This window comes from Theropithecus gelada, chromosome 1, assembly GCF_003255815.1.
Source record: "Theropithecus gelada isolate Dixy chromosome 1, Tgel_1.0, whole genome shotgun sequence".
Taxonomy (NCBI): domain Eukaryota; kingdom Metazoa; phylum Chordata; class Mammalia; order Primates; family Cercopithecidae; genus Theropithecus; species Theropithecus gelada.
The window spans coordinates 112,465,005-112,489,444 of NC_037668.1; the positions used below are offsets into that span (position 1 = coordinate 112,465,005).

The window sequence follows — 24,440 nt, forward strand, 5'->3', positions numbered from 1 at the left end:
AAAAAAAAAAAAAAAAAAAAAAAAAAAAAAAAAAAAAAACAGGTAATTTAAAATGTTTACATAAAAATTAAACTCAGGCTGGGCGTGGTGGCTCACTCCTGTAATCCCAGCACTTTGGGAGGCCGAGGCGGGCGGATCACGAGGTCAGGAGATCGAGACCATCCTGGGTAACATTGTGAAACCCCGTCTCTACTAAAAATACAAAAAAAATTTGCCGGGCATGGTGGCAGGTGCCTGTAGTCCCAGCTACTCAGGAGGCTGAGGCAGGAGAATGGTGTGAACCCAGGAGGCGGAGCTTGCAGTGAGCCGAGATAGCGCCACTACACTCTAGCCTGGGTGACAGAGTGAGACTCCGTCTCAAAAAAAAAAAAAAATTAAAATTAAAATTAAACTCACTGAGCATCTAACTGGTGTCAAGTAATAAACAGTAAATATTAAATGCGCCTAAGATGAAAGCAAGTACTAACTTTGGAACATTGTTGGGTTTAGCATAAATTTAGAATACAAGAAATGTAACTGATTAAGAACTACTATATTCTACAGCTTTAATAGATGTCTTTAGTCAACATCTGGGGGATGCATTTCATTTGTAAATGTTTAGTATATCTGCTTTTCCTTCACAGTTTATTTTTTAATGTAATATGGTAAAAAAGTTAAAAGTTAAACTAATTTTTTTCCTATTGATTCTTAGACTATAGTCAACTTTATATGCTTTAAATGAGAGGACAGTGTGTTCAATTTTAAAAGTTCTAGAAACATCAGTAAGTATAAGGAAGAAAATAAGTATAAAGTATACTTTTACTAATAAATGTAAAGAAGAAAATAAAGACTGACAATAATTTTACTAGTCAGAGATTACTACTACTTAGAATTCTGATGTATATTCTTCCAGTTATTTTTTAGTTCTTATATATAAATAATATGTTTTTATTTTTCAAAAATGAAGACACATAGACTCTTAAAGCCTCTTTTATTTTAAAATATAAACATTTCATATCAATAAATATAGATCTATGTCATTATATAATTCCCTATGTCATAATTTACTTCCCCAACCCTTTATTAATGTTTCTGTTATCATGTATAGTGCAATGAGCAACATTTTTGTTTTTGTTTTTGAGATGGAGTCTCGCTCTGTTGCCTAGGCTGGAGTGCAGTGGCACAGTCTCGGCTTGCTGCAACCTCTCACTCCCAGGTTCAAGCAAATCTTCTGCCTTAGCCTCCCTAGTACATGGGACTACAGGTGTGCACCAACATGTCCAGCTAATTTTTGCATTTTTAGTAGAGATGGGGTTTCACCATGTTGGCCAGGGTGGTCTCAAACTCCTGACCTCAGGTAATCCACCCACCTTGGCCTCTCAAAGTGTTAGGATACAGGCGTGAGCCACCGCTCCAGGCCAGAGCAACACTTTTCTAAATGCAGTTTCATGCATTTGTCCTATTGTTATTTTTAGAAGTTTAACTGCTGTTTCTAAGGTAACGTAGTATTGTTGTCATTGTTCCTAGACCTTCCAACCTTGTGTGTTTTTCTCTGGTCACACTTCTTCCTTCTCCAGTAGAGATAACTACTGCTTTGATATTTGTGGTAATCGTTTTCTTGCTTTTCTTTTGCTTTCTGTATTTTGAAGCTCTGTTATTAGGTGCATGCATATTTAGGATTATTATGTCTTCTTGATAAATTGACCCCTATTTCATGTAATGTTTCTCTTTATCTCTGGTGGTAGTACTTATTTTGAATTATTTTCTTAACTTTAATTTGTGGTTTATCTTTTTACACTATGATTCTTTTGATCATAAGAATTCCTTGTAGTTTTACAACTGAGATATATATCCCTTGATAATATAGTTTAGTTATGTCTGTTTTGAATTTTATTTATGTATATCATTTTGAACTTGAGTAAGAGAAACTCAACATTGTAAGAGTCAACCATACCGTCACATGTAACACTATTTCTTTTCATTGTTGTGCTATTCCATTTTATATTCATACAATTTATTTACATTACAATTTATTCATCTATTCTATGGCTGATGGACATTTGGTTTGTTTGCAGCTTGGGACTATTACAAATATCCTGTTATGTACATTTTTCTACACAAGTCCTAAATGTGCATGTGCAAGAGAATTGGCATTGTTTGTTGTTAATGTTCATGTACATGTTCAACTTCACTAAACATCCATGTGTTTTCCAAAGCGATAGTACCCAGCAGCAATGTCTAAAAGTTCCTATTGAACCATAATCTTGCCATTATGTCATATATTTTCTGTCTTCTTGTTTCTCTGCTCCACATTCTGGAAAAAATAAAGAATGAGGTAGTATAGATTTCTTCCAAATGCATTTCCAGTTATCCCAAAATATCATTCATTCCCTCCCCACTGATTTCAAATGGCACCTTTACCACACTATATATATAAATATGTATATATATTCATACCTATATTCTTATATATACAAGACCACTTTCAGACTTTATCCATCTTCTGAACTAGTACTGACATTAATATTTTTTATATATCTGGCAGGGTGATTTCCCATTCAATATTATTATTCTTTATTGTGAGGTTCAAAATTGGATATCATATGTGAAACTGCTTTGTATCTGTAAATTGCCACACAAATAAATATAAATAATTTTTTCAATAGTTTTGGTTTGAACTTTTATTTCCTCTGTGGTTTATTTGTCATTTTGTTGGAAAGAAATCCAGTTTTTAAAAATTTTTATAAATATTATAAACTCTTTGAGGACAAGTATTGCTACTTACTCAGAGTCAAACACAGTGCCTAGACCACAGTCCTGAATAAATATTTGTTGAAAATTAATAACTGTCTTAACATATCAATGAGTAAATATGTAATCAATTACTGTGTTCTTAGACAGTAACTGTAATGGTACAAAAATGATAACAGATGCTATCCCTTCTGAAACATGACATTTTAGAGAAGAAATTTATAATAAATAATAAAGTTTGGGGAGAATGTAGGTAATATGTTTTTGTTTTTGTTTTTGTTTTTGTTTTTAGAGGGAGTCTCGCTCTGTTGCCAAGCTGGAGTGCAGTGGTGCGATCTCAGCTCACTGCAACCTCCGCCTCCCAGGTTCTAGCAATTCTCCTGCCTCAGCCTCCTGATAGCTGGGATTACAGGTGCCTGCCACCACACCCAACTAATTTTTGTATGTTTAGTAGAGACGAGGTTTCTCCATGTTGGCTAGGCTGGTCTCAAACTCCTGACCTCAGGTGATCCGCCCGCCTCGGCCTCCCAAAGTGTTGGGATTACAGGCGTGAGCCACTGCGCCTGACTGAAACCTAAACTTTTTTTTTTTTTTTTGGAGACGGAGTCTCGCTCTGTCCCCCCAACTGGAGTGCAGTGGCACAATCTCGCCTCACTGCAACTTCTGCCTCCTGGGTTCAAGCGATTCTCCTGCCTCGGCCTCCTGAGTAGCTGGGACTACAGGCACACGCCGCCACGCCCGGCTAATTTTTTTGTATTTTAGTAGAGACGGGGTTTCACCATGTTGACCAGGCCGGTCTTGAACTCCTGAGCTCAGGCAATCCGCTGGCCTGGGACAGGCAGTCCGCCCATCTTGGCCTGCCAAAGTGCTAGGATTACAGGTGTGAGCCACCAAGCCTGGCCGAGCCTAACCTTCTTAAGATGGCATAGAGAACTCTTCAAACCCAGGGCTACAGCGTATGGCCATGGAGATTGTTTAGTGCCTATCTCCAGAAGGCCTGCTTCTCATAGATCGTGATATGAATGAAGCTTTCAGGATTTACTTAATGTTGGGGTTAGTTCAGTAATTTTCTTCTATTATTATTAGTAGTAATACTACTGTTATAATAGTATGAGATTAGGAAAGGGAGGGACAGAAGTACTATGAATTGGTACTTCTGGAGAGGTAGGTAGCGACTTGAGCTACAAGAGCCTTGCTTGCAAAGCTAAAGAGTTTAGTAGGTAATGGGAAGCAATCTGAAGTTTTTAACTGAGTGGCATGATTGGATTTTAGTTCTGGAAAAACAACTTAGGTGACAAGATGGAAAATAGACTTAGGGACTAAGAAAATGGCAATGGGATATAAATCAGAACTTAAAGTCAAGAAACTTCTCAGGATTGGACAGTGTGCTAGGTGCTTTATGTGCATTATGCCATTTTAGAGATAAGGAAAGAGAAGTTAGAGAAATAACTTACCTAAAGTCATACATGTTATGGCCATGCCAGGGCTTGAGCTCTTGTGTGTCTGACTAAAGCCCATGCTTTATAACACTGTGCTAGAGTCATACTGAACTTTTCATTGTGGATAAAAATGCTTCACACATTATTAGTATTCTGCTCCTTGCACATACCGTATTCTTTGCTTAAAATCCTCTTGCTCCCTTCTTTGCCACCAAACAGCTCATAGTTCAAAACTTAATTTCACAGTTATCACTCCATTTTCTGTGACTCTATCATATTTTAAACATATATTTGCTGGAGTTCTCAAAACACTGAGGTCTACATTATTGTTTCTTTTATGGATGGGTAGGGAGAGTTGTAGTTTACTATTAGCTTTTACACATTTGGTACGTCCATTTTTTATTCATTTTGCATTATATAGATCTTTTCTGTTTTTTTGTTTTGTTTTGTTTTGTGTTGTTTTTTGTTTGAGACAGGGTCTCTTTCCAGCCCAGGCTGGAGAGCAGTGGCACAATCTCAGCTCACTGCAGTGTCTGCTTCCTGGATTCAAGCTATTCTCCTGCCTCAGCCTCCCAAGTAGCTGGGATTACAAGTGCATGCCACCACACCTGGCTAATTTTTGTATTTTTAGTAGAGACAGGGTTTTACCATGTTGGCCAGGCTGATCTTGAACTCCTGACCTCAAGTGATCTACCTACCTCGGCCTCCCAAAGTCCTGGAATTACAGACGTGAGCTGCCACACCCAGCCTCTGTTTGTTGTTCTTAAGTGACAATTTCAGTGCCAAGTGGGTAATAAATTGTAGCAGCCAAACAAAAACCAATATGGGCTCCAGGTCACACAATATTGTGGCAAGTCTTTTTTGTTTGTTTGTTTGTTTTGTTTTTGTTTTTGTTTGAGACAGGATCTTGCTCTGATGCCCAGGTTGGAGAGCAGCGGTGTGATCATGGCTCACTGTAGCCTCAACCTTCCAGGATCAAGACATCCTCCCACCCCAGTCTCCCAAGTAGCTGGGAACACAGGCATGCACCACCATGCCTGGCTAATTTATTTTTGTAGAGTTTTTTAAATTTTTGTAGAGATGTTGCTCAGGCTGGTCTTGAACTACTGGGCTCGAGATACCCTCCTGCCCAGCCTCCCACAGTGCTGGGTTTACAGGCATGAGCCACCATGCCCAGCAACAACCCTTGTAAAATGACTTTCAAATATTAATTTGGCTCACTTATTCTTTTCTGAATTAAAAAAATTGATTTCTCCAAGGGAAAAAAACTGCATTAATACTGCCAGGTTCATGGATCTTTTGTTTATATAGACCATGTAGAACATTAGTGTTAATATTTCAAAGATGGATTGTGTAGTTTTTCTATATTGAGAAATGCTGTTAAAATGAAGGGAGATTTTATCCATGAAAATGTATGTGAAATAAAAATGACATTTTATGTTCTGTATTTATACCAGCATTTTCCAGAGAAGGTTCCTCAGAGCACTGTTTCAAAAACTGCTTTGGCAAATTGTTTGTAAAGACAATTAAGGCCAAACGCGGTGGCTCATGCCTGTAATTTCAGCACTTCGGGAGGCCAAGGTGGGCATATCACCTGAGGTCGGGAGTTCAAGACGAGCCTTGCCAACGTGGTGAAACCCTGTCTATACTAAAAATACAAAAATTCGCTGGGCGTGGTGGCACATGCCTGTAATCCCAGCTACTTGGGAGCCTGAGACAGGAGAATCACTCAGACCTGGGAGGCGGAGACTGCAGTGAACCGAGATTGCACCACTGCACTCCAGCCTGGGCGACAGAGCAAGTCTCTATCTCAAAAAAAAAAAAAAAGAAAAAAGAAAAAAAAAGACAATTAAATTTCAGGAAACCCCCATCTTACCTACCAGCTCTTGCAGACTTAGTTGTACACAGAGACAGACAAACCCTTCAATCGGAGTGAATGTGTGTGTAGGGGATTGTGTTGCTGTTTGATATTGCTTAATTCAACATTTCCCAAGCTGAATTAACCAAATAATTTCCTTTTCACATAAACTAATATTTCATGAAATTCACTTTGGAAACTGTTGACTTGTATCTATATAGGAAAGTACACGGGGATTCTGAAATCTAGGATAAGATTATAATGTATATATATAAAAACAAAAGTTTGTTTTAGTATTTTCTTAACATTCTGAACTTTATTTGCCATGGATGACTATCAACATCAGCTGGGGGAAAAGCCACTGCGGAAAAAAGCCAGATTGCAAAAAATCAAATTAGAAATTCTGAGTTGCCAAGATCATTGGAAGATTCAAATAATGATTGCTTTGGCACCAAAAAAAGGTAATTAGTATAGATGCTGATTCCACATGCCATAATCTAAACAATAAGAAAAAGAGTAAGCTATTCAGAATACTGTTATAAAGACTTTTACTTAAAGATATGAGTGAAATTAGTGATATTTTAATTAAAATTATCTTGATTCAGATCTTTACTGTTTTTTTGCCAACATTCCTCTCCAAGATAATGAGGGATGATTCATAGCCTAAATTTATTTCTATTGTAATACTTTTATCATTGGGACAACTTGATGACAGAAAAATTTCTTTATTTCCCTTCATTAGAACTAATTATCCTGCCTCTCCTAAGTTCTTGGTTATATGTAAACTAATCAATATGCTTGATTTTCACACTGGTATCATTTCATTCAAAATTGTAGTAGTTAGACTAGAGTTTTACACAGTCTTTTGAAATTAAGATAAGGGTTTTTATAAACAGTTATTCACAAAAGAACAATAAACAAATATGTTTCTAAAATTTCAAATAATTTTCTCTTGCTGTAGATATTGAACTAGAATTTAGTTATAATATAGTGAAATATGATTTTATTACTCATACTAAATTGTAGCTTTACATGGATTACTAATGAGTCTGAAAGGACATATGATAATGGTCTCAGGCTGACTTTGAAAATTTTCAATATTTGTGTTTACAGAGCATCAAATAAAATACATAAAATATGAAAAGCTAATATTCATGGGATCATGTTTTAATGACTTTCAAACCTGTCATTTCCTTTAAGTCAGTGTCTTTGGGAAAATGAAGATGATACAGCTATCAGTAGAAGACAGGACAATCAGGTACTATTTTAAATTTTTTGTTTAAATATGGTATTGCAACATTATAATATTTTTACTAAGATTAAACTGAATCTGCAGATTAAAATGTCTAAGTTTTCCAGGAACATACTTCTAATATTATCAATAGTAGTTCAATTTTTCTGTTTTTATAAATAAGGTAACAATATGCCCAAATGAGAAGGGGGAAAAGTTATCCACTAACACCTTTTTGGATTATCTTCTCAAATTTTATTACTAGTTTTAAAGGTACATCAAACTGCACTTAACTAGCAACTTTCATTGCTAATTTGTAATTTAATATATTAATACCTGTACTTGATTAACTTGTCTCTTTAGAACAGAATTATATAGTGTGTTAAGAAGCAGTATAGTAGTAAATTGTTTATGTTATAGTTACTAGCTGTGTGATCTTGGGTGTGTTACCTAATTTGAATTGCGCTGGGTTAAACGAGTTAATGAACACTATTCACATCACCAGTTTATTCTCAAGAAATGATGGAAAGACTAGGAGAATTTTGCAGATATTTGCAGGATGAATTTAGGACAGTCTTAAGAATAACAATACTAATTTTAATAATAGCTATCAATAAGTATCAACTACCAGGCACTATTCTAAGTATTTTACACATACTGACTCATTTAATCCCCATAAAAGAAACTCCATGAGATAGGTTATAGTTATCATTTCCATTTTGCAGATGAGGAAACTGAGGCACAGAAAGGTTCCATGGCTTTCCCAGGTCATACATATAGTTAGTAAGTACTAGAGCTGGGCTTAGATCCTAAATAGTGTAGACTGGCTTCAGAGTTCATAGTCTTAACCATTTTAATAACTACCTACCTAAATAATACTACTAATAACATAGCAACAAACAATTAGATAGCATTTATTGAGCCAATCATTGTTCTAAATGCTTTATGTATGTTAATTCATTTAATTCAACAACTGTTTGTGGAGGTACTGTTATCCTTATTTTCAGATGAGAAAATTAAAACACAGAAAGTTACATTAATGTTTCCATGGTTATGTCTTTCATACTCATTGGACAAAATTCCAACCATAGTTAATAAACCACAAACTTCAAATGAGTCTTTAATTCTGCCAACAAATATAATACATTTTCTTGGTCCATTACTATTCTTCTAGACACCTCTGTCATACTTTCTTCTCAAACAATCAAGACCTCCTTTCTGTTGCACTCTCAGTGATAATTTTTGTTAAATAGAGGTAATTTGAAGAGAACCACTAATCTCAAAATTTTATATGCAGAATTAGGTTGGGGTTGTGGTTCAGTTGAGATCCTCAGATACCCACTTACTACACCATTTGTTAAGACTTTATTTTTCCTATTGCATTATTCAAAACTCAGTTGACTCTATAAGATCTAGGACAATTTCTAGCCTCCCTTTCTGCTCAATGATTTTTTTTTATCCTTATGCCAATACCACATTATCTTCATTACTGAGGCTTTATAGTAGTTATTGTTATAAGATAGCGTAAGATTTCCAAGTTAATTTTTTTCAAGATCATTTTGGTGATTCTAGATTCTTTGTGTTTTCGTATACATTTTAGAATCAGCTTGTCAATTTCTTACTACAAGACTACTGGAATTTTGAATGAAATCACTGTGAATCTGTCAATCAATTTGGGAGGAAAACTTATATCCTAACTATACTGAATCGTCTAATCTATGAACACAGTGTATTTCTCTATTTATGTCACTAGTTTCTTTCAGCAGTGTCTGTGGTTTTAGTGTATTGCTCCTAGATCTTTTAATATTACATTTATTTTTAGGTATTTGGTATTTTTGAAGCTTCTATAGAATGGTATTTTACAATTTTTATTTTCTAATTGTTGCTAATTTATAGAAATGTAATTGATTTTTATACATTGAACTTGTCTATTGAGATTTTGCTAAATTCAATTAATTCTATCAGGTTTTTTTGGTAGATTCTTCAGAACTGTCTACATACATATTCATGTCATCTGTGAATAACAACAGTTTTACTCTTTCTTTCTATTTTTGTCATGAATTAAGTGTTTTTTCCTCCAGCTTTCTGAGTGTGAGAAGCTGTAATGGCAATAACAATGATGGCTTCTTGCTTTCAGCATAGTTCTGGTGATGGCCTCAACAATGGTAACTTCACTAATGGAAACATCATTTTAGGAGACTAGACCTAGAACCTGCTCCTCCAGTGTTTCTGATACACTTGATTTCCTTTATTACATTTCTTCCTGCTTAAACCTACATGAACTGATTCAGTATTTGGTACAGAAAGTGTGATATGGGCCAAAAACTTTTACAAATGAGAATCTCAGACTGATTATTGCAAAAGAACTGCAATATTTTGTTAATTTGTGCTAGCAGAAACTTAGAAAAATATTATTGGGAATAGATTCAGAGCAGGAATGAAAGAATATAACTTTAAATTGGCTCAAGTTTAATAATATGGATACACTTATCAGAGATTCTGGATTTAATGTGCTAGCTCCAGCAACTGTGAGTGGTAAAAAACATTTTGCTAAATTGAGTGAGGCTGACAGAAACCTGGACAATATGGTGGTTCATACTGAGTAAATTTAGAATGCCAGGAATTTCTTGTTAAAAAGTAGAGCAAGAAATCTAAAGACTTTGGGAAATAAAAATGTTAAGAGAAGATTTATATCCACTTACTTCTTTAACCAGACATTGGGGAAATATATTGGAAAGGCAACCCCAGAATTCTTTTAAAAAACCTTATAGTGGCTGTTTTGTGTCACATGGAATGAAGACAGGACTATACTTGATTTCTTTTGTTTTTGTTTTTGTTTTTGTTTTTGTTTTTGGAGACGGAGTCTCACTCTGTTGCCCAGGCTGGAGTGCAGTGATGCCATCTCAGCTCACTGTAACCTCCGCCACCCAGGTTCAAGAGATTCTCCTGCCTCAGCCTCCCGAGTAGCTGGGATTATAGGCACCTTCTACCGCACCCAGCTAATTTTTGTAGTTTTAGTAGAGACAGGGTTTCATCATCTTGGACAGGCTGGTCTTGGACCCCTGACCTCATGATCCACCTGCATCAGCCTCCCAAAGTGCTGAAATTACAGGCATGACCCACCACACCTGGCCTACTTGATTTCTTTAGAGATGACAGTATCCCTGATAGAAGCCCATTTACAGCATTTTACTATATAAGAGAAAACAGTACCAGAGTGATCGTAAGGATGTATGATTAAGAAATCCTTGACAATAGTTAATTGCCAAGGTGTCCCTAAGACTAATCATGATGTTCCTGAGACTGAAGTGGATAAGCGTACCAGTAAGCTATTGGTCTGTATAACCAAAAATTATTTTTAGTCTTCATAAATAGACATCTGCCTTGAATAACCACATGAATATTCACATCCCCTTATTAAATTACTAGACCTTAGCCAGTTTACATACCCAGAACTTATTGAGTGAAGGGGAGGCCAGGTATCCTTGAGGAAAAACCCTGTCACTCAGCCACAGGTATGGACTAAATTTCCTTACCTTCCTAAATTTCCTTTACCTTCCTTAAGGAGATGAGAGGTTGTTTACCCAGATGACTACAATGGGGAAAGGGAGGTACCCTTACTTTTCAGGATTCATGGCAATGGCTTTGATGTGATTCTGATCCTTAGGGACCTGAATAACTCTGTGTTCCACCAACAGGGTGGAGGTTTAGAGGGGTCAGATAGTAAGTGAAGTTTTGGCTAAATCAGTATTCTGGCGTGCTGAATGACTTTGCAAATTCTCCCTGTAGTCATTTCCTTAATTCATGAATGCATACTTTGAAGGACTTACTCAGCAAATGTCAGAATCCTCATAATGCCTCCCTGATGCTTGCAGCATGGGCAATAAGGAATGTTATAGTAGAGAGGGCCAAGTGAAATGATGGAATGGCCTATTCCTTACCAAAATAGTAAACCAAAGCATTACCAACCTCCTGGAGGAATTGTGAGTTTTGTGCCATGATCAAAACTTGAAAATGGCAGAAAAGGTGATTCCTATGATAGCCACATTAAACTCACCTAGTTGGTCTGTGCAGAAGATTAATGGGCCTTAGTGTCAGGTGTAACAATTGTAGCTGCTACTCTTTACATCATCTCTTTATTAGAACAAATTATTACAGACTGATGCTCCTATTATGCCATTCTTAATCTGGAAAATGCGTTTTTCTTCATCCCAATTAGCAGAGAAAACCAAAAGTAACAAATAGGAATAGCAGTAGACCTTCAGTGTTTTGCCTAAGGGCTGTGTCAATTCTGGCTCCTTGTAATAATCTAGTTTATAGGCAACTTGACCATACCATGATCCCCTTGGACCTGATTAACAGGAAATGCCAAATAATCTAGATACCTTAGGTAAGACATATGTTTCTTAGGGGGTAGGAGATAAGCTGCAAGAAAATTCAGGAGTCAATCAATTCAGAGAAATTTCTGGGAGCTCCATGGTCTGCGACATATTGAGGTATCCCCTTGCCCCAGCTACCACTGAGAATGAGAAAAAGCACTTTATGGACCTTTTTTGGAATTTGTAGAGAGATTTACTGCATTTGGATGTGCCGCTCTATTTTTTTTTTTAAACCAAGAGAATCAGAAGCCTGCCAACTTTTGAGTGGAACCTAAACAAGAGAAGGCTTGTAAGGTGATCCCAGAGGGATTGCAAGCAATGCTGCCACTTGTGGGGTTTTTGGTTTTGGTTTTGTTTTGATACAGGGTCTCATTCTGTCGCCCAGGCTGGAATGCAGTGGAGCGCTCACAGCTCACTGCAGCCTTGACCTCCCAGACTCAATTCATCCTCCCACTTCAGCCTCCTGAGTAGCTGAGACTACAGGCACATGCCACCACACCCAGCTAATTTTTGTATTTTTTGTAGAGTTGGGGTTTCTCCTTATTGCCCAGGCTGGTCTCCAACTCCTGGACTCAAGCAATCAGCCCTCCTCAGCCTCCCAAAGTGTTGGGATTACAGGCATGAGCCACTGCACCCAGCCCACTAGTGTTTTAATGTCTGTCCAGATTATCCAATGATGCTTGATACATAGTAGATTGGAATACTGAATGGAGTCTGTACAAGCCCTCGCAAGAGAATCACAGCTCTAAGCCCTTGGATTTGGGAGCAAAGGCATACCATCTTCAGCAAATAATTGTTGTTATATTGTTGCTGGATACTTTTATTGTTTCCAAATTTTACCTATTATAAAGAGCACACACAAACAAGAGAGGAATATATACTTATGTGTAGAATTGCTGGAAAATGCCTATCTGTAACTTAAATAATGCCAAAATATATTCCAAAATGATTATACAAATTTACACTGCCACTAGGAATCCAAGACATTTCCTGTTACTCTACATCCTCAATAATACATACTGTCTTCACATTTTAAAATGTTTTGCACTCTGGTGGATGCTTAATGCTATTTAACTGTGGTTTGAATGTTTTAATTTCCCTGGTTACCCTTACATTTTATGGATCCCATTTTGATAACCATTTTGTGGGGGGGATTACCTGTTTTAAGTATTTCTATTGGGTTGTCTGCCATTTATTTCTGGTTAGTAGGAGTTTTTAATATGCTCTGGAAGATAGTCCTTTGATATTTATGTATGTTGCAAATATCTCCCTCTACTTTGTGGCTTGTCTATGATTTACCTTGCTGAATACATTAAGTATTCCATATTCTTAATTTTTTCCACATTCTCTCTGTCTTGGACTGAGAATGGTATGTTAGAATCTCCTTTTATTACTGTGTTACTATTTATGCTTATACCTCCTGTGGTTTCTGCTTTACGTGTTTCTATATGTTATTTGGCACAAAGTTGTTCTTATGTGAATATTATTACTTTTGCATTATGAAGCATCTTTCTTCAGCTCATTTAATGCCTTTTTGGCCTGAATTCTTCCTTACTGCATATCAAAATACTCTGCTTTCTTTTTGTTTGCATTTATTTGATATTCTCCATTCTCGACTCCCCTCGTTTTTATCTGCCTTTCTGAGTCACTTTGTTTTAGATAAATCTCTTATGTACAGCCTAGAGTTGGTTTTGATTTGTAAGCTAGTCTGAAAGTCTTTTTTATTTAGTTAGATGAGCTATGCCCATTTATATAATTAATATGACATGTTTAGTCTCAGATTTGTCATTTTATTTTATATTTACCATGTGTCTTCTACTATTTATTTGGGGGTTTTTTTTGTCCTCGTATTTAGAAAGATTTGTATTTTTGTTTTAATATTTACCTTTATAGTAATACACTTATGCTAGTATTTTTGGCCCCTCTTTTTTCCTTTTTTAAAAATTGATACTTCTGCTTTTGATTTGGTATCTCTAAAATTATGCTCTGACTCCTCCTTATTATATTCGAGGCAATCAGAAAACTTGTTCTACTTTCACCTTTTTTCCTCCCTTTTCTTCTCATTTATTTTCAGTTTGTGTTATTTCTACTTTGTCAAGCAATATAACATTTTTGTACTGTTCACTTAGTCCTATCCCCTCACTTTTGTTTTAGTCTCAGAACTATAATTAAATATGTTCAACACTTAACTGCCAATTATTTTGCAGAAGATTTTTCAGTGATTTCTTGGTTGGATGAAACTCAACCTATACTAGGAAAAGACCCTGAGCACAATATTCCCTTAGTTGTTGCACATTTAAAACTTTCTCTAAAGCAAGGATGGGCAAACATGATGGTCTGCATCATGCTTAGTAAGGCCTGTGAGCTAGGAATGTGTTTTATGTTTTTAAAGAGTTGAAAAAAAGAGGAATATATGACAGAAACCATATGTGGCCCACACATATTTATTTACTCTCTGGCCCTTTACAAAAAAAGTGTGCTAATGCCTGCTCTAGAGCCTTCATACTTTACTACTTGAAGCATAGCTTGAATGGCTATAAAATCCTTGGCTTATTTCCCTTGAGTTTCTTGTAAATATTGCACTACTGATGTCTTGCTTTATATGTTACTATTTAGAAGTGTGCCAACTTGATTTTCTTTTCTTTGTAAACAGACTTGAGTATTTTTGCCTGGAAGGTCAGAGAATTCCTTTAATGTGTAATAGTTTTAGCAGGCTATATCTCAGTTGAGAATTGTAGGTCAGATTTTTCTAGGTACACAGTGGGCCCTTTCAATATGAAAATCAGAAATCAGACATTGTTTTATTTCAAGGATGTTTTCTAAAATTGTAATTTAAATAGATCTGTTTCATTGTTTTGTTTTGTTTTGTTTTTCTTTCAGGGGTAACAATTAGTCTTATCTTAGATCTTGTTTACCTTTATATCTGCCACTTTCATTCTGATCCATTTTACTCTTTTCATTATGTTTCACTTTCTTGGCTCCTTTTATTTCTATTCTGTGTTTTTCTTACTATATATTTGGTCATATATGTTCCATCTTGGACACCTGCTAATTTATTCATTTCTGAGACAATTTCTTTTTCTTTATTTCTTGAGTTTGGTCAATTTTCATTTCATACCTTCCTATTGTTTTCCATTTTTATTACAAATTTAAAAATTTCTGTTTTATAGTGTTCATTAATATCTGCAAATGCTTAGTTAATTATTTTTAATCTATGTTGGGAGCATTGTTAAGTTTTTCTCTGCTTCATGGTTGTGTTTGTTTTGATTTACTGCTCAGTTTTGAGGTTTTCTTCATAAGTAACTGCGTGAGTGCTAGATTATTTTACAGATGTTCATGTTTATTTGCATTGGATTTTTCCATTATCAGTAATAACAGGTGTTCTTACAGAGGAACAGGGAGTGAGTGGTGTTTTGGTGGCTTACTGTGTTTCTTAAATCAGGAGCACCCTCTTCTGTTACTGTAGTGAAATGCAGTTATTATTATTTTTTTAATTTTAATTTTAATTTTTTTGAGATGGAGTCTCACTCTCTTGCCCAGGCTAGAGTGCAATGGCACGATCTCAGCTCCCTGCAACCTCCGCCTCCCAGGTTCAAGTGACTTCTGCCTCAGCCTCCCAAGTAGCTGGGATTACAGGTACCCACCACCATGCCTGGCTCATTTTTGTATTTTTGTAGAGATAGGGTTTCACCATGTTGGCCAGGCTGGTCTCGAACTCCTGACCTCAGGTGATCTGCCTGCCTTGGCCTCCCTAGAAATGCAGCTATTTATGTTTCTTTTCTTTTTTTTTTTTTTTTTATGTAAATGGGGCCTTTTGGGGAAATGGGTGTATTTTCTTTGGATTCTTTTCCACTAGCTTAGTTCAGTGGAGCTCTTGTCTTGGCTTTGTCTTGGCTATTTTCTTATTTTTTCTTACCAAACTGGCTCCCAAGGACATATCTCCCTTCCAAAGCATTTTCTTCTCTCCCAGACGCTATGTCTTCCCATGATTACTGCCTCTGACTCCCTGTTTTTCAAATCCTTTCTTTTGAATTCCTCATAGAATCTACCAGGTTTTTTTTGTTTTTTGTTTTTTGTTTTTTGCTCTATTTTTCCACTTCAGGTAGAGCCCTCTCTTTCCAGACTAATTCGTGATTGGTATTTCCTATTATTTATGTACAGTGCTGACACATAGTCCACATCTGACTCTCTGCTCAGATGTGGGCTCCTGACCACACTCTGATCTAGTAGTCTTTATTTCCTCACTTATAGGTAAAGGATTCTGTGCCCAAGTTATGTTGTAGGCATAAATTTGGGTGGTTTTACTTGGCTTCTTTTTATGGTAGTTTGGAAGATTTGTGGAGCAATTCTAATATAGGTGGCTGCCATTATCCTGTGGGATCTCAACTCTATAACATAACAAAATAAATAAGCTAGAAAAATAATGCAGTACTCTGCCCTTTATCTATCATTCCAAGACCCCCCGTGGATGCCTGAAAACACAGATAGAACTCAACTCTATATATACTATATATACTGTATTTTTCCTATACATATATACCTATGACAAAGTTTAATTTATAAAGTAGGCCCAGTAAACAGTAACAAAAACAATAACTAATAATAAAATAGAACAATTATAACAATATACTATTATAAAAGTTACGTGACTGTGGTCTCTCTCTCTCTAAAAATATCTTATTGTACTGTACTGTGGGTAACTGAAAGCACAGAAAGTGAAACTACAGATAACGGGGACTAATTGTAAGACAAACAAAATAGAAGTGAGAGCTTGATGAAGATAAAAGTGAAAACTAATGAGGTACAGAAGCATAATTGAGAACAATTCAAGATCAATAAAGTGATAGTGGGACAAACATCAACATGGTAAGGCTTGAGGTAATTTATCAGAAAAGGGTAGATATTAGACTGTTCTCGCACTGCTATTAAAAAAAAACACCTGAGACTGGGTAATTTATAAAGAAAAGAGGTCTAATTGGCTCATGGTTCTGCAGGCTATACAGGAAGCATGGCATCATCTGTTTCTGGGGAGGCCTCAGGGAGCTTTCAGTCATGGTGGAAGGCAAAGGGGGAGCAAGGCTGGAGCAGGAGGAAGGGGTGGGGGAGGTGCCACACACTTTGTAAATGATCAGATCTCACGAGAACAAGATCTCACGAGAACAAATTCACTATCAGGAGAACAGTATCAATGGGGAAATTTGCCCCCACGATACAATTACCTACCACCAGGCCCCACTTCCAACAGTTGGGGATTATAATTCGACAGGATATTTGGATGGGTACACAGATCCAAATCATATCAGGTAGAAACACAAAAATTAGGAAAGATGGAGGCAATAGAAACACAAACACAGAGGAGATAAGATATATTAGAATAAAATGTAAAATTACATGCTAAAATTTGACATGTGACAGAACTACCAATTTTCTAAGCAAATATAATCAAAATTGACTCAAGATGAAAACAGTATCAGTAGCCATCTTAGAAAATATTTAAAGTTATCATAACAGGTAACTGAGACCGGAAATCATGTTTAGAAAGAAAAATAACAGTTTTTTTTAAAATTTTAAGTTTGAAGTACTTGTATATAATGTCCAAGTAATAGAATACAGAGACTGGAACATGGAGAGAATCTGTAACTATAAATACAAAATGGAGTTCATCACCACTATGTAAAAAGAATGTATTATCAAATACCAATGGGCAAGTGAAAAAAGAATGTGACAGTCTAGCCGATCTTACTCATTTCATGTTTGCTTACAGATAGGTGAAAAAGAGTACATCACCCTACCAGATCACCCTTCACTTCATTGTCAACCTGTTCTTTCTTCAAGAATAATTGATATCTCTTTATTACCAACTGAAAGTAAGTATAGTGCAGTCATAAGTACAGATGATTCTGTGAGGTAAAGTAAATAATGTTAATGGGGAGTTATTGTTTAATGAGTATAGAGTTTCAGTTTGAGAAGATAAGTTCTGGAGATGGGGTGGTGGTGGTGATGGTTTCACAACAATGTGAATGTACTTAATGCAGCTGAACTGTACATTTAAAAATAGTTTAAATGGTAAATTTTATTATGTAATATGTTCTACTACAATAAAAAAGTTAAATTATAGGAATTTTATTTTTATTTTTATTTTTTTTAGACAGAGTTTGACTGTGTTGCCCAGGCTAGAGTGCAGTGGCGCAATCTTGGCTCACTGCAACTTTCGCCTCTGGGTTCAAGCATTCTCCTGCCTTTGCCTCTGCGGTCACTGGGACTACAGGTGCCCACCACCACACCTGGCTAGGCTAATTTTTGTATTTTTAGTAGAGACGGGGTTTCACTATGTTGGCCAGGGTGGTCTCAAACTCCTGGCCTCAAGTGATCCACCGGCCTTGGCCTCCCAAAATGCTGGGATTATAGGCGTGAGCCACAGCACCTGGCCTAGGAATTTTATTATTACTACATATGTTTAGTCACTAACATTATTTCATTTTAAAATATATATTCTGGCCGAGCATGGTGGCTCATGCCTATAATCCCAGCACTTTGGGAGGCTGAGGTGGGTGGATCACAAGGTCAGGAGTTCGAGACCAGCCTGGCCAACATGGTGAAACCCCATCTCTACTAAAAATACAAAAAAAATTAGGTGTGGTGGCAGGTGCCTGTAGTCCCAGCTACTCAGAAGGCTGAGGCAGGAGAATCGCTTGAACCCAGGAGGTGGAAGTTGGAGTGAGCCGATATCATACCAACTACACTCCAGCCTGGGCAACAAAGTGAGACTCCATCTCAAAAAAAAAAAAAAAATGTATATTATATATATATCCTATAATATACATTTTTTATGTACAATTTAAGTACAATAATTTTGAATCCCGGATACATTTACCAAAAGAGTTAAACCAAAGCATATCAGCATAACTGCTTGAGCTTTACCTAGTTTCTACACATATGTGAAATGCAGAAAAAAACACACTATTTTATAAATCCCCTTATATATCACTCTGGGAAACTAAAATGACTCCTTTGCATTTTCCACATGGTAAATGCTATACTGTAGCAAGAAAAACAGTTTGGGATAAAATTTATTCTTGCTGCTTTAGACATTTTTAAGTTTTACACTCCATATTTTAGGATATGAGCCATCTTTCAGCTTTGAGACATTGACGAATATGAGTTATAATCTCTTTAGGAGAGAAGATTATCAAACAAATGAAACAAGTAAAAGAAGAAAGAAAGTATCTGGAAAGAAATAGAGAAGAACTAGTAAAAACAGTTGAAAAGCTATTTGAACAAAGCAAATTAAAACGATATCATGGTAAAGTTTATTACATACCTTTTATCACTATAAAGAAAACTTAAGTTTTACAGAATTAATCCTTTTAGAATAAATAAATTTATAATTAATATTTACTGTTTTACTATTTTAGTTTAAGTGGTACATGATTAAGTTCAATATAGAAAACATGAAATTATTATTCAACTCTATACAATAAATGCTTTACATAGGGTTTTTAAATTAAAACAAATATTTTCATAACTGAAACTCATTTACTTGTTTATTAATTATTCTATTCATTTATCAAACCCCTGTTGAATCTGGCCACTATTCTAGGGGCTTAGGAAACACTATTAAGACAGACACAATCTTGTCCCTGCCCACATAGATCTTACAGTCCAGTGGGGAAATGATAAGCAAGTTAAGCATTAATGATACATCCTTGCCAGCGTAGCGGCTCATGCCTGTAATCCCAGAACTTTGGGAGGCCAAGGCAGGCAGATCATTTGAGGTCAGAAGTTCAAGACCAGCCTGGCCAGCATGGCAAAACTCCGTCTCTACCAAATATACAAAAATTAGCCTAGCCGGGTGTGGTGGTGGGCACCTGTAGTTCCAGTGATTGCAGAGGCTAAAGCAGGAGAATGCTTGAACACGGAGGCGGAAGTTGCAGTGAGCTGAGATTGTGCCACTGCACTCCAGCCTGGGTGACAGAGCAAGACTCTGCCCCAAAAAATATATATATTTTTTGTTATGTGATATGTTCTACTACAATAAAAAAGTTAAATTATAGGAATTTTATTTTATTTTATCTGACTCTGTTGTCCAGGCTAGAGTGCAGTGGTGTGATCTCAGCCACTATGATAAAGGAATTACACAGTTCTATGGATAGGAATATAAAGGAAGAACACCTAAATTAGATGGAGGAGATCAAGAGAGTCTTCCAGGAAAAGTGTTGGATATGCTAGGATCTGAAGTATGCTTCTTGGCTCTAGGTCTTTGGGCATGCTTTTCCCTCTGCCATCTACTTCTCCTCTTACCTTGAGGTACCCTCTTCCCAGTTTACCTGCCTATTTCCTATTAGTCATTCAAGAGCACCTTATATATTACTTACTGTAGAAGACTACTTTGAGTCCCTTGGACTCTTCTGTACTTAATTTTTTGATATGTGTATGTGTCTGCCTTGCTTTTAAAAGTCAGTGAATGAGGGAAGTTAAGTAAGTTTTCTTGCAGTACAATTAGAAACTGTTGTTAGGACTGGTGGACTGATGAGGCAGGATGAAGACAGTACATGATGGTGGCTTGAGAGTTGCTAAATGATTTGAGAGGCCTCCGTTTTGGGTTGTGTTTGAGGATTGTAAGGATAAAAGGTATCTATGGAATTAAGTGGTTTTAGGATTCTCAATTTACAGCAAAATTGTTTCAACACTAGAACTGACTGAAGGTTACACACAGTGTCAGGAGATATTTCTCAAGATTCTGCCTTACAATGTGTTATCCTGAAAGTGATAGCAATGAGTCAGCCTTGTTGTAGTGTTAAACAAGCAATTTTATCAGACAGATTTGAACAATGGACTGAAAATCACAGGACCAGGATTGTAACACCAAATCTGTCTTTTAGACAAGTTATTTCCCCTCTTTGTGCCTCACCTTTTTTGTTTATGAAATGGGAATGGTCCATCACTTCCTATTTCAACAGAAATATTTCAAGATAAAAGGTATATATTGGCCATAAAATATTTATTGAGCCTACTACATGCCAGGCACTGTTTTAAATGCTGGGGATACAGCAGTGAACAAGACAGACATGGCCATGACCATAAGGAGCTTGCTTCCCTATGGGAAGAGACAGACAATAAACAAATAAGTAAGACAATATTAGCTTTGATCAGAGCTGAGAATTCAATTAAAAAGAGCATAGTAAAGAGTGATGAGGCAGGGAAGAGATGCTTTAGGTAGAATTTTCAGAGAAAGTATCTCTGAGAAGATTAAGATTTGATTAACAGGGAGGCAGGCACAAAGGGAACACTAAATATCAAGGTCAAGAAATAACAATGACCTTGTGGTATATTAAGGGCCTGAAATAAGACCAGTGCTGCTGAAACACTATGTAAGGAGAAATGTAGAGGGGGATGAAATCAGAAAGGTCAGCAAGGAATAGATGGGCCAAATCAAAGATTTTGGATTTTATTGTAAGCAAGGTAGGAAGCCACTAGAGGATTTTGAGCTAGGGATTTATATGATTTTTTAAAACATTTTAGAAAGCTCAGAATGACTGCTGTATAGAATACCCTGTACAGGGGCAAGAATGAAAGCAGACCAGTTAGAAAGAGCATGCAGATTTCTTGGTAAAAGATGATATTGACTAAGGATATAGCATTGAAGAAGGTGGAATGTGCTAGATGCTAGAAGTATTTTGGCAGTAATACTGGTAGAAGTTGCTAAGGGATTGGATAATAGAGCATGAGATAAATAGCCAAAATCTTGAGCTAAAGTTCCATATAGCTATATAATTTTAATTAAATCACCTTATAAAGTAGAATTTTTAAATTTGAAATTTTTGTTTCTATGATAATCTAAAAGAAAGAAACTAAACAGATTCTGGTATACTGGCATATACTTTGTGTTCCTATTAAGTTTGTATTTAGAATCTCATTGGTGTCAATGCAATTTGTTAAACTGATAGTGTTTAATTTCTAATGATTAATTTTGGATTAGTTTTCCATAATCATGGGAAAAAGTAACATATACATATTACTTTTATAGTTATATATGTTATATTGTTTTATATACATATCTGTTGTATATTACTATATATAACAAGTATATATATTGCTTTTATAATATATATTACTATTAGATGTATTACTTTTAGATATATTACTTTTATAGTAATGTATATTACTATTTTATATATATATATATTTTACCATATTTCTACACAAGTTCTCTTATTATCCAAAAAACATTTCTTCCTCAGGTCTAATGACCTCAGTATATAAAGAAAGGAGAAGAGGAGAGAAAGAGAAAAATGGTTTAAATTGACATTAGCTCTAGGGTCCTTTCCAGGATGAAAAGTTGAATCCTTTAATATTCAAATGAAAGCCTTTGCTTTTTTTTTTTTTTTTTTTTTTTATATAGCCTATGACGGTTGGAAGAAAAAATACTTGGAAACAAAGAAAGTCACAGCATCAGTGGAGGAGGTTTTAACAAAACTTCGAGAAGATTTGGAACTCTACTATAAAAAATTGCTCATGCAACTTGAAGCCAGGGAGATCAAGATGAGACCAAAGAATCTGGCAAACATCACAGACTCCAAGGTATTACTAAATGTGTCCCCCTTCAATTAGAGAAGTTCTGTTCAAAACACATGCTTTATAAGTGCTAGTAATATCACAAGATGCATTGGGCTGACTTTGACTTAAACTTGCTTAAAACAATAAAAAAAAAACTCATGACCTTATGTAATAGGAGGAGGATTGCTGAGGAGATACAGTCAGCAGCTTAATGTTGCCTTTAAGGGGGCCTGATATTTCCTACCTATTATTTTCAGTGTTAATTTCATTGTAAGACTGCTTTTTCCAATGGTAGCAATAGAGTGGTCAATGGCAAGTAGGGCTTTATATCCCCAAACAAGGGAGAAACCTCTCTCTGAATCATGGAATATATAAATCTTTCCCTTTATCCTAGGTAAGGGATCAACTAGGCCTACCCCTGGATGAGAAATAGTTGCCAAGGAATGCTATATGCTGACTGACTTAGACTAATTAGGATTTACCTCTGTATCTGAGACAGGGTTCATTTCCTGACACTATGGGAAAGAGGCGAATACCTGATGAATTAGGGCAGGGGACAAACAGCATCTGCTATAATCCTGTTATTTGGTAGTAGCGGCGGGAGGACTTATAACACACAGGAATTTAAAGAAATTATGAAATTTTGTTCAGTTCTTTTTTTTGAGACAGCCTTGAATCAGAGACATGAAGTTTATTTTATTATTCCACCATATAATTAAACAACAGACAAAAAAATTCAAGAGGGCATTTAACAATTTGATTTGGGTTAGATCAATCCCACTTATCCAAAAGTGATTTTAAAATATGTTAACTATGATTAAAAGTAAGGATTTAACTTTAGACAAGATGAAATATTAAAAGTTTACTATTTTAAATGAATTTAATATAAAATCCAAATAGGGTCAAGTAATGGTTTGTCCATAGTAGTTGGTGCTTTTTTTTAGCATAGCTTATACTTTATCTTACTGTTTTATCAGTTCAATACAATAATTTTTTCACAAAGCCAGTTTAAAACTCTTAAATAACTTCTTTAGAGAGGACCACTATAACTCATAAACTTTTCTGGACAAAAACCAAAAAGTCTTCTTATTTTAAATAGGTTTTCTTGTATTAAATGAGTTCTTGCATATAAAATATAGTATCATATTATTAAGTATTTTAAAATAATTCTAATCTGATTCAGCTGATAAAGCATTATGCCAATTTCTAAAGTCTTGCTAATATCTAAGATATTCCTTTCATAGTATTCCTTTCATAGTAATAGTTGTTGGTTTTTATGGTGCTAATTTAATGGTAACTTTAGAGAAAGTGTTCCCTAAAATTCGATAAATCAACAAAAACAAATAGTAATTTCTCCAAAGCAATTTAGTTTACTTTATGGAATAGGTTATTTTCATGATCTACTCTTTTGATATTTATCATTTCATAGTTTATGTTCCCAAGGCAGTTAAAAATAAAAATGTTTATGTGTTATACTAAATAAATGTCTGTCTATGCACACAGAATTATCTGATAATCCAGATTACTGAGGTACAGCATGCAATTGACCAACTTAAGAGAAAACTGGATACTGACAAAATGAAACTCACAGTAGAAGTTAAGGTAATTTACATTTTTCCTAATCAAATTATTATAATATTTATCTTGAAATAAAATATTTTGGTGTTTTAACTTTGGGTGTCAATAATATAAGGGTAGCAAGGATTGATTGTCTTAAAATCGTTATCTTAACAATAAAGAGCATGGGTGAAAAACAATGCAAGAAGTAAAACTACATCCTGTGAAAAGATGCAATATATAATAAGGCCAAAGTAAAATTTAATAGAATTTTACTAGGAATAATTAAAGGAAAAAGAACCTGTGAGTCAATATATTCTCAAAAAAAATTTTAAGTAGTTTTCCTGTATTAGAATTATTAAGTCTGATAAACCACTGAGCTCTTCTCTGAACTGACATTTAATTTTTCATGGGTAATCATTTAATTTTTTCTGGTTATTTTCATATGTATTATATTATTTAAATATGAATAATGTGACTTCTACTAGATGTTAAGTTTCCTTCCGGGCAGAAACTATGCCTTAGTTAACTTTGTTTCTCCCATGGGACCTTTTGTATAACAGATGCTTAGTAGAGGCTTCTGGGCATGCTTTATTTGGTGAGAATTGTGTACAACTAATTACATCATATAAATTATCTGTGAAGTACTGATGTATTAAAAAGCTTTTTTGTTGAACAGAAAACAGAAG

The 24,440-nt window shown here is 35.4% G+C and overlaps 1 protein-coding gene across 1 annotated transcript in view; it reads left to right on the forward strand.

The window, feature by feature from the left end:
• The window catches only part of SPATA1 (spermatogenesis associated 1), a 47,264-nt gene that overhangs the window by 20,891 nt on the left and 1,933 nt on the right, over positions 1-24,440 (forward strand). Inside the window, exons 7-12 of the mRNA XM_025383265.1 lie at positions 6,374-6,488; positions 7,228-7,285; positions 17,402-17,504; positions 18,815-18,940; positions 22,040-22,218; positions 23,698-23,796. Of these exons, the coding sequence (XP_025239050.1) occupies positions 6,374-6,488; positions 7,228-7,285; positions 17,402-17,504; positions 18,815-18,940; positions 22,040-22,218; positions 23,698-23,796 (680 nt within the window). The remainder of the gene's footprint in view (positions 1-6,373; positions 6,489-7,227; positions 7,286-17,401; positions 17,505-18,814; positions 18,941-22,039; positions 22,219-23,697; positions 23,797-24,440) is intronic.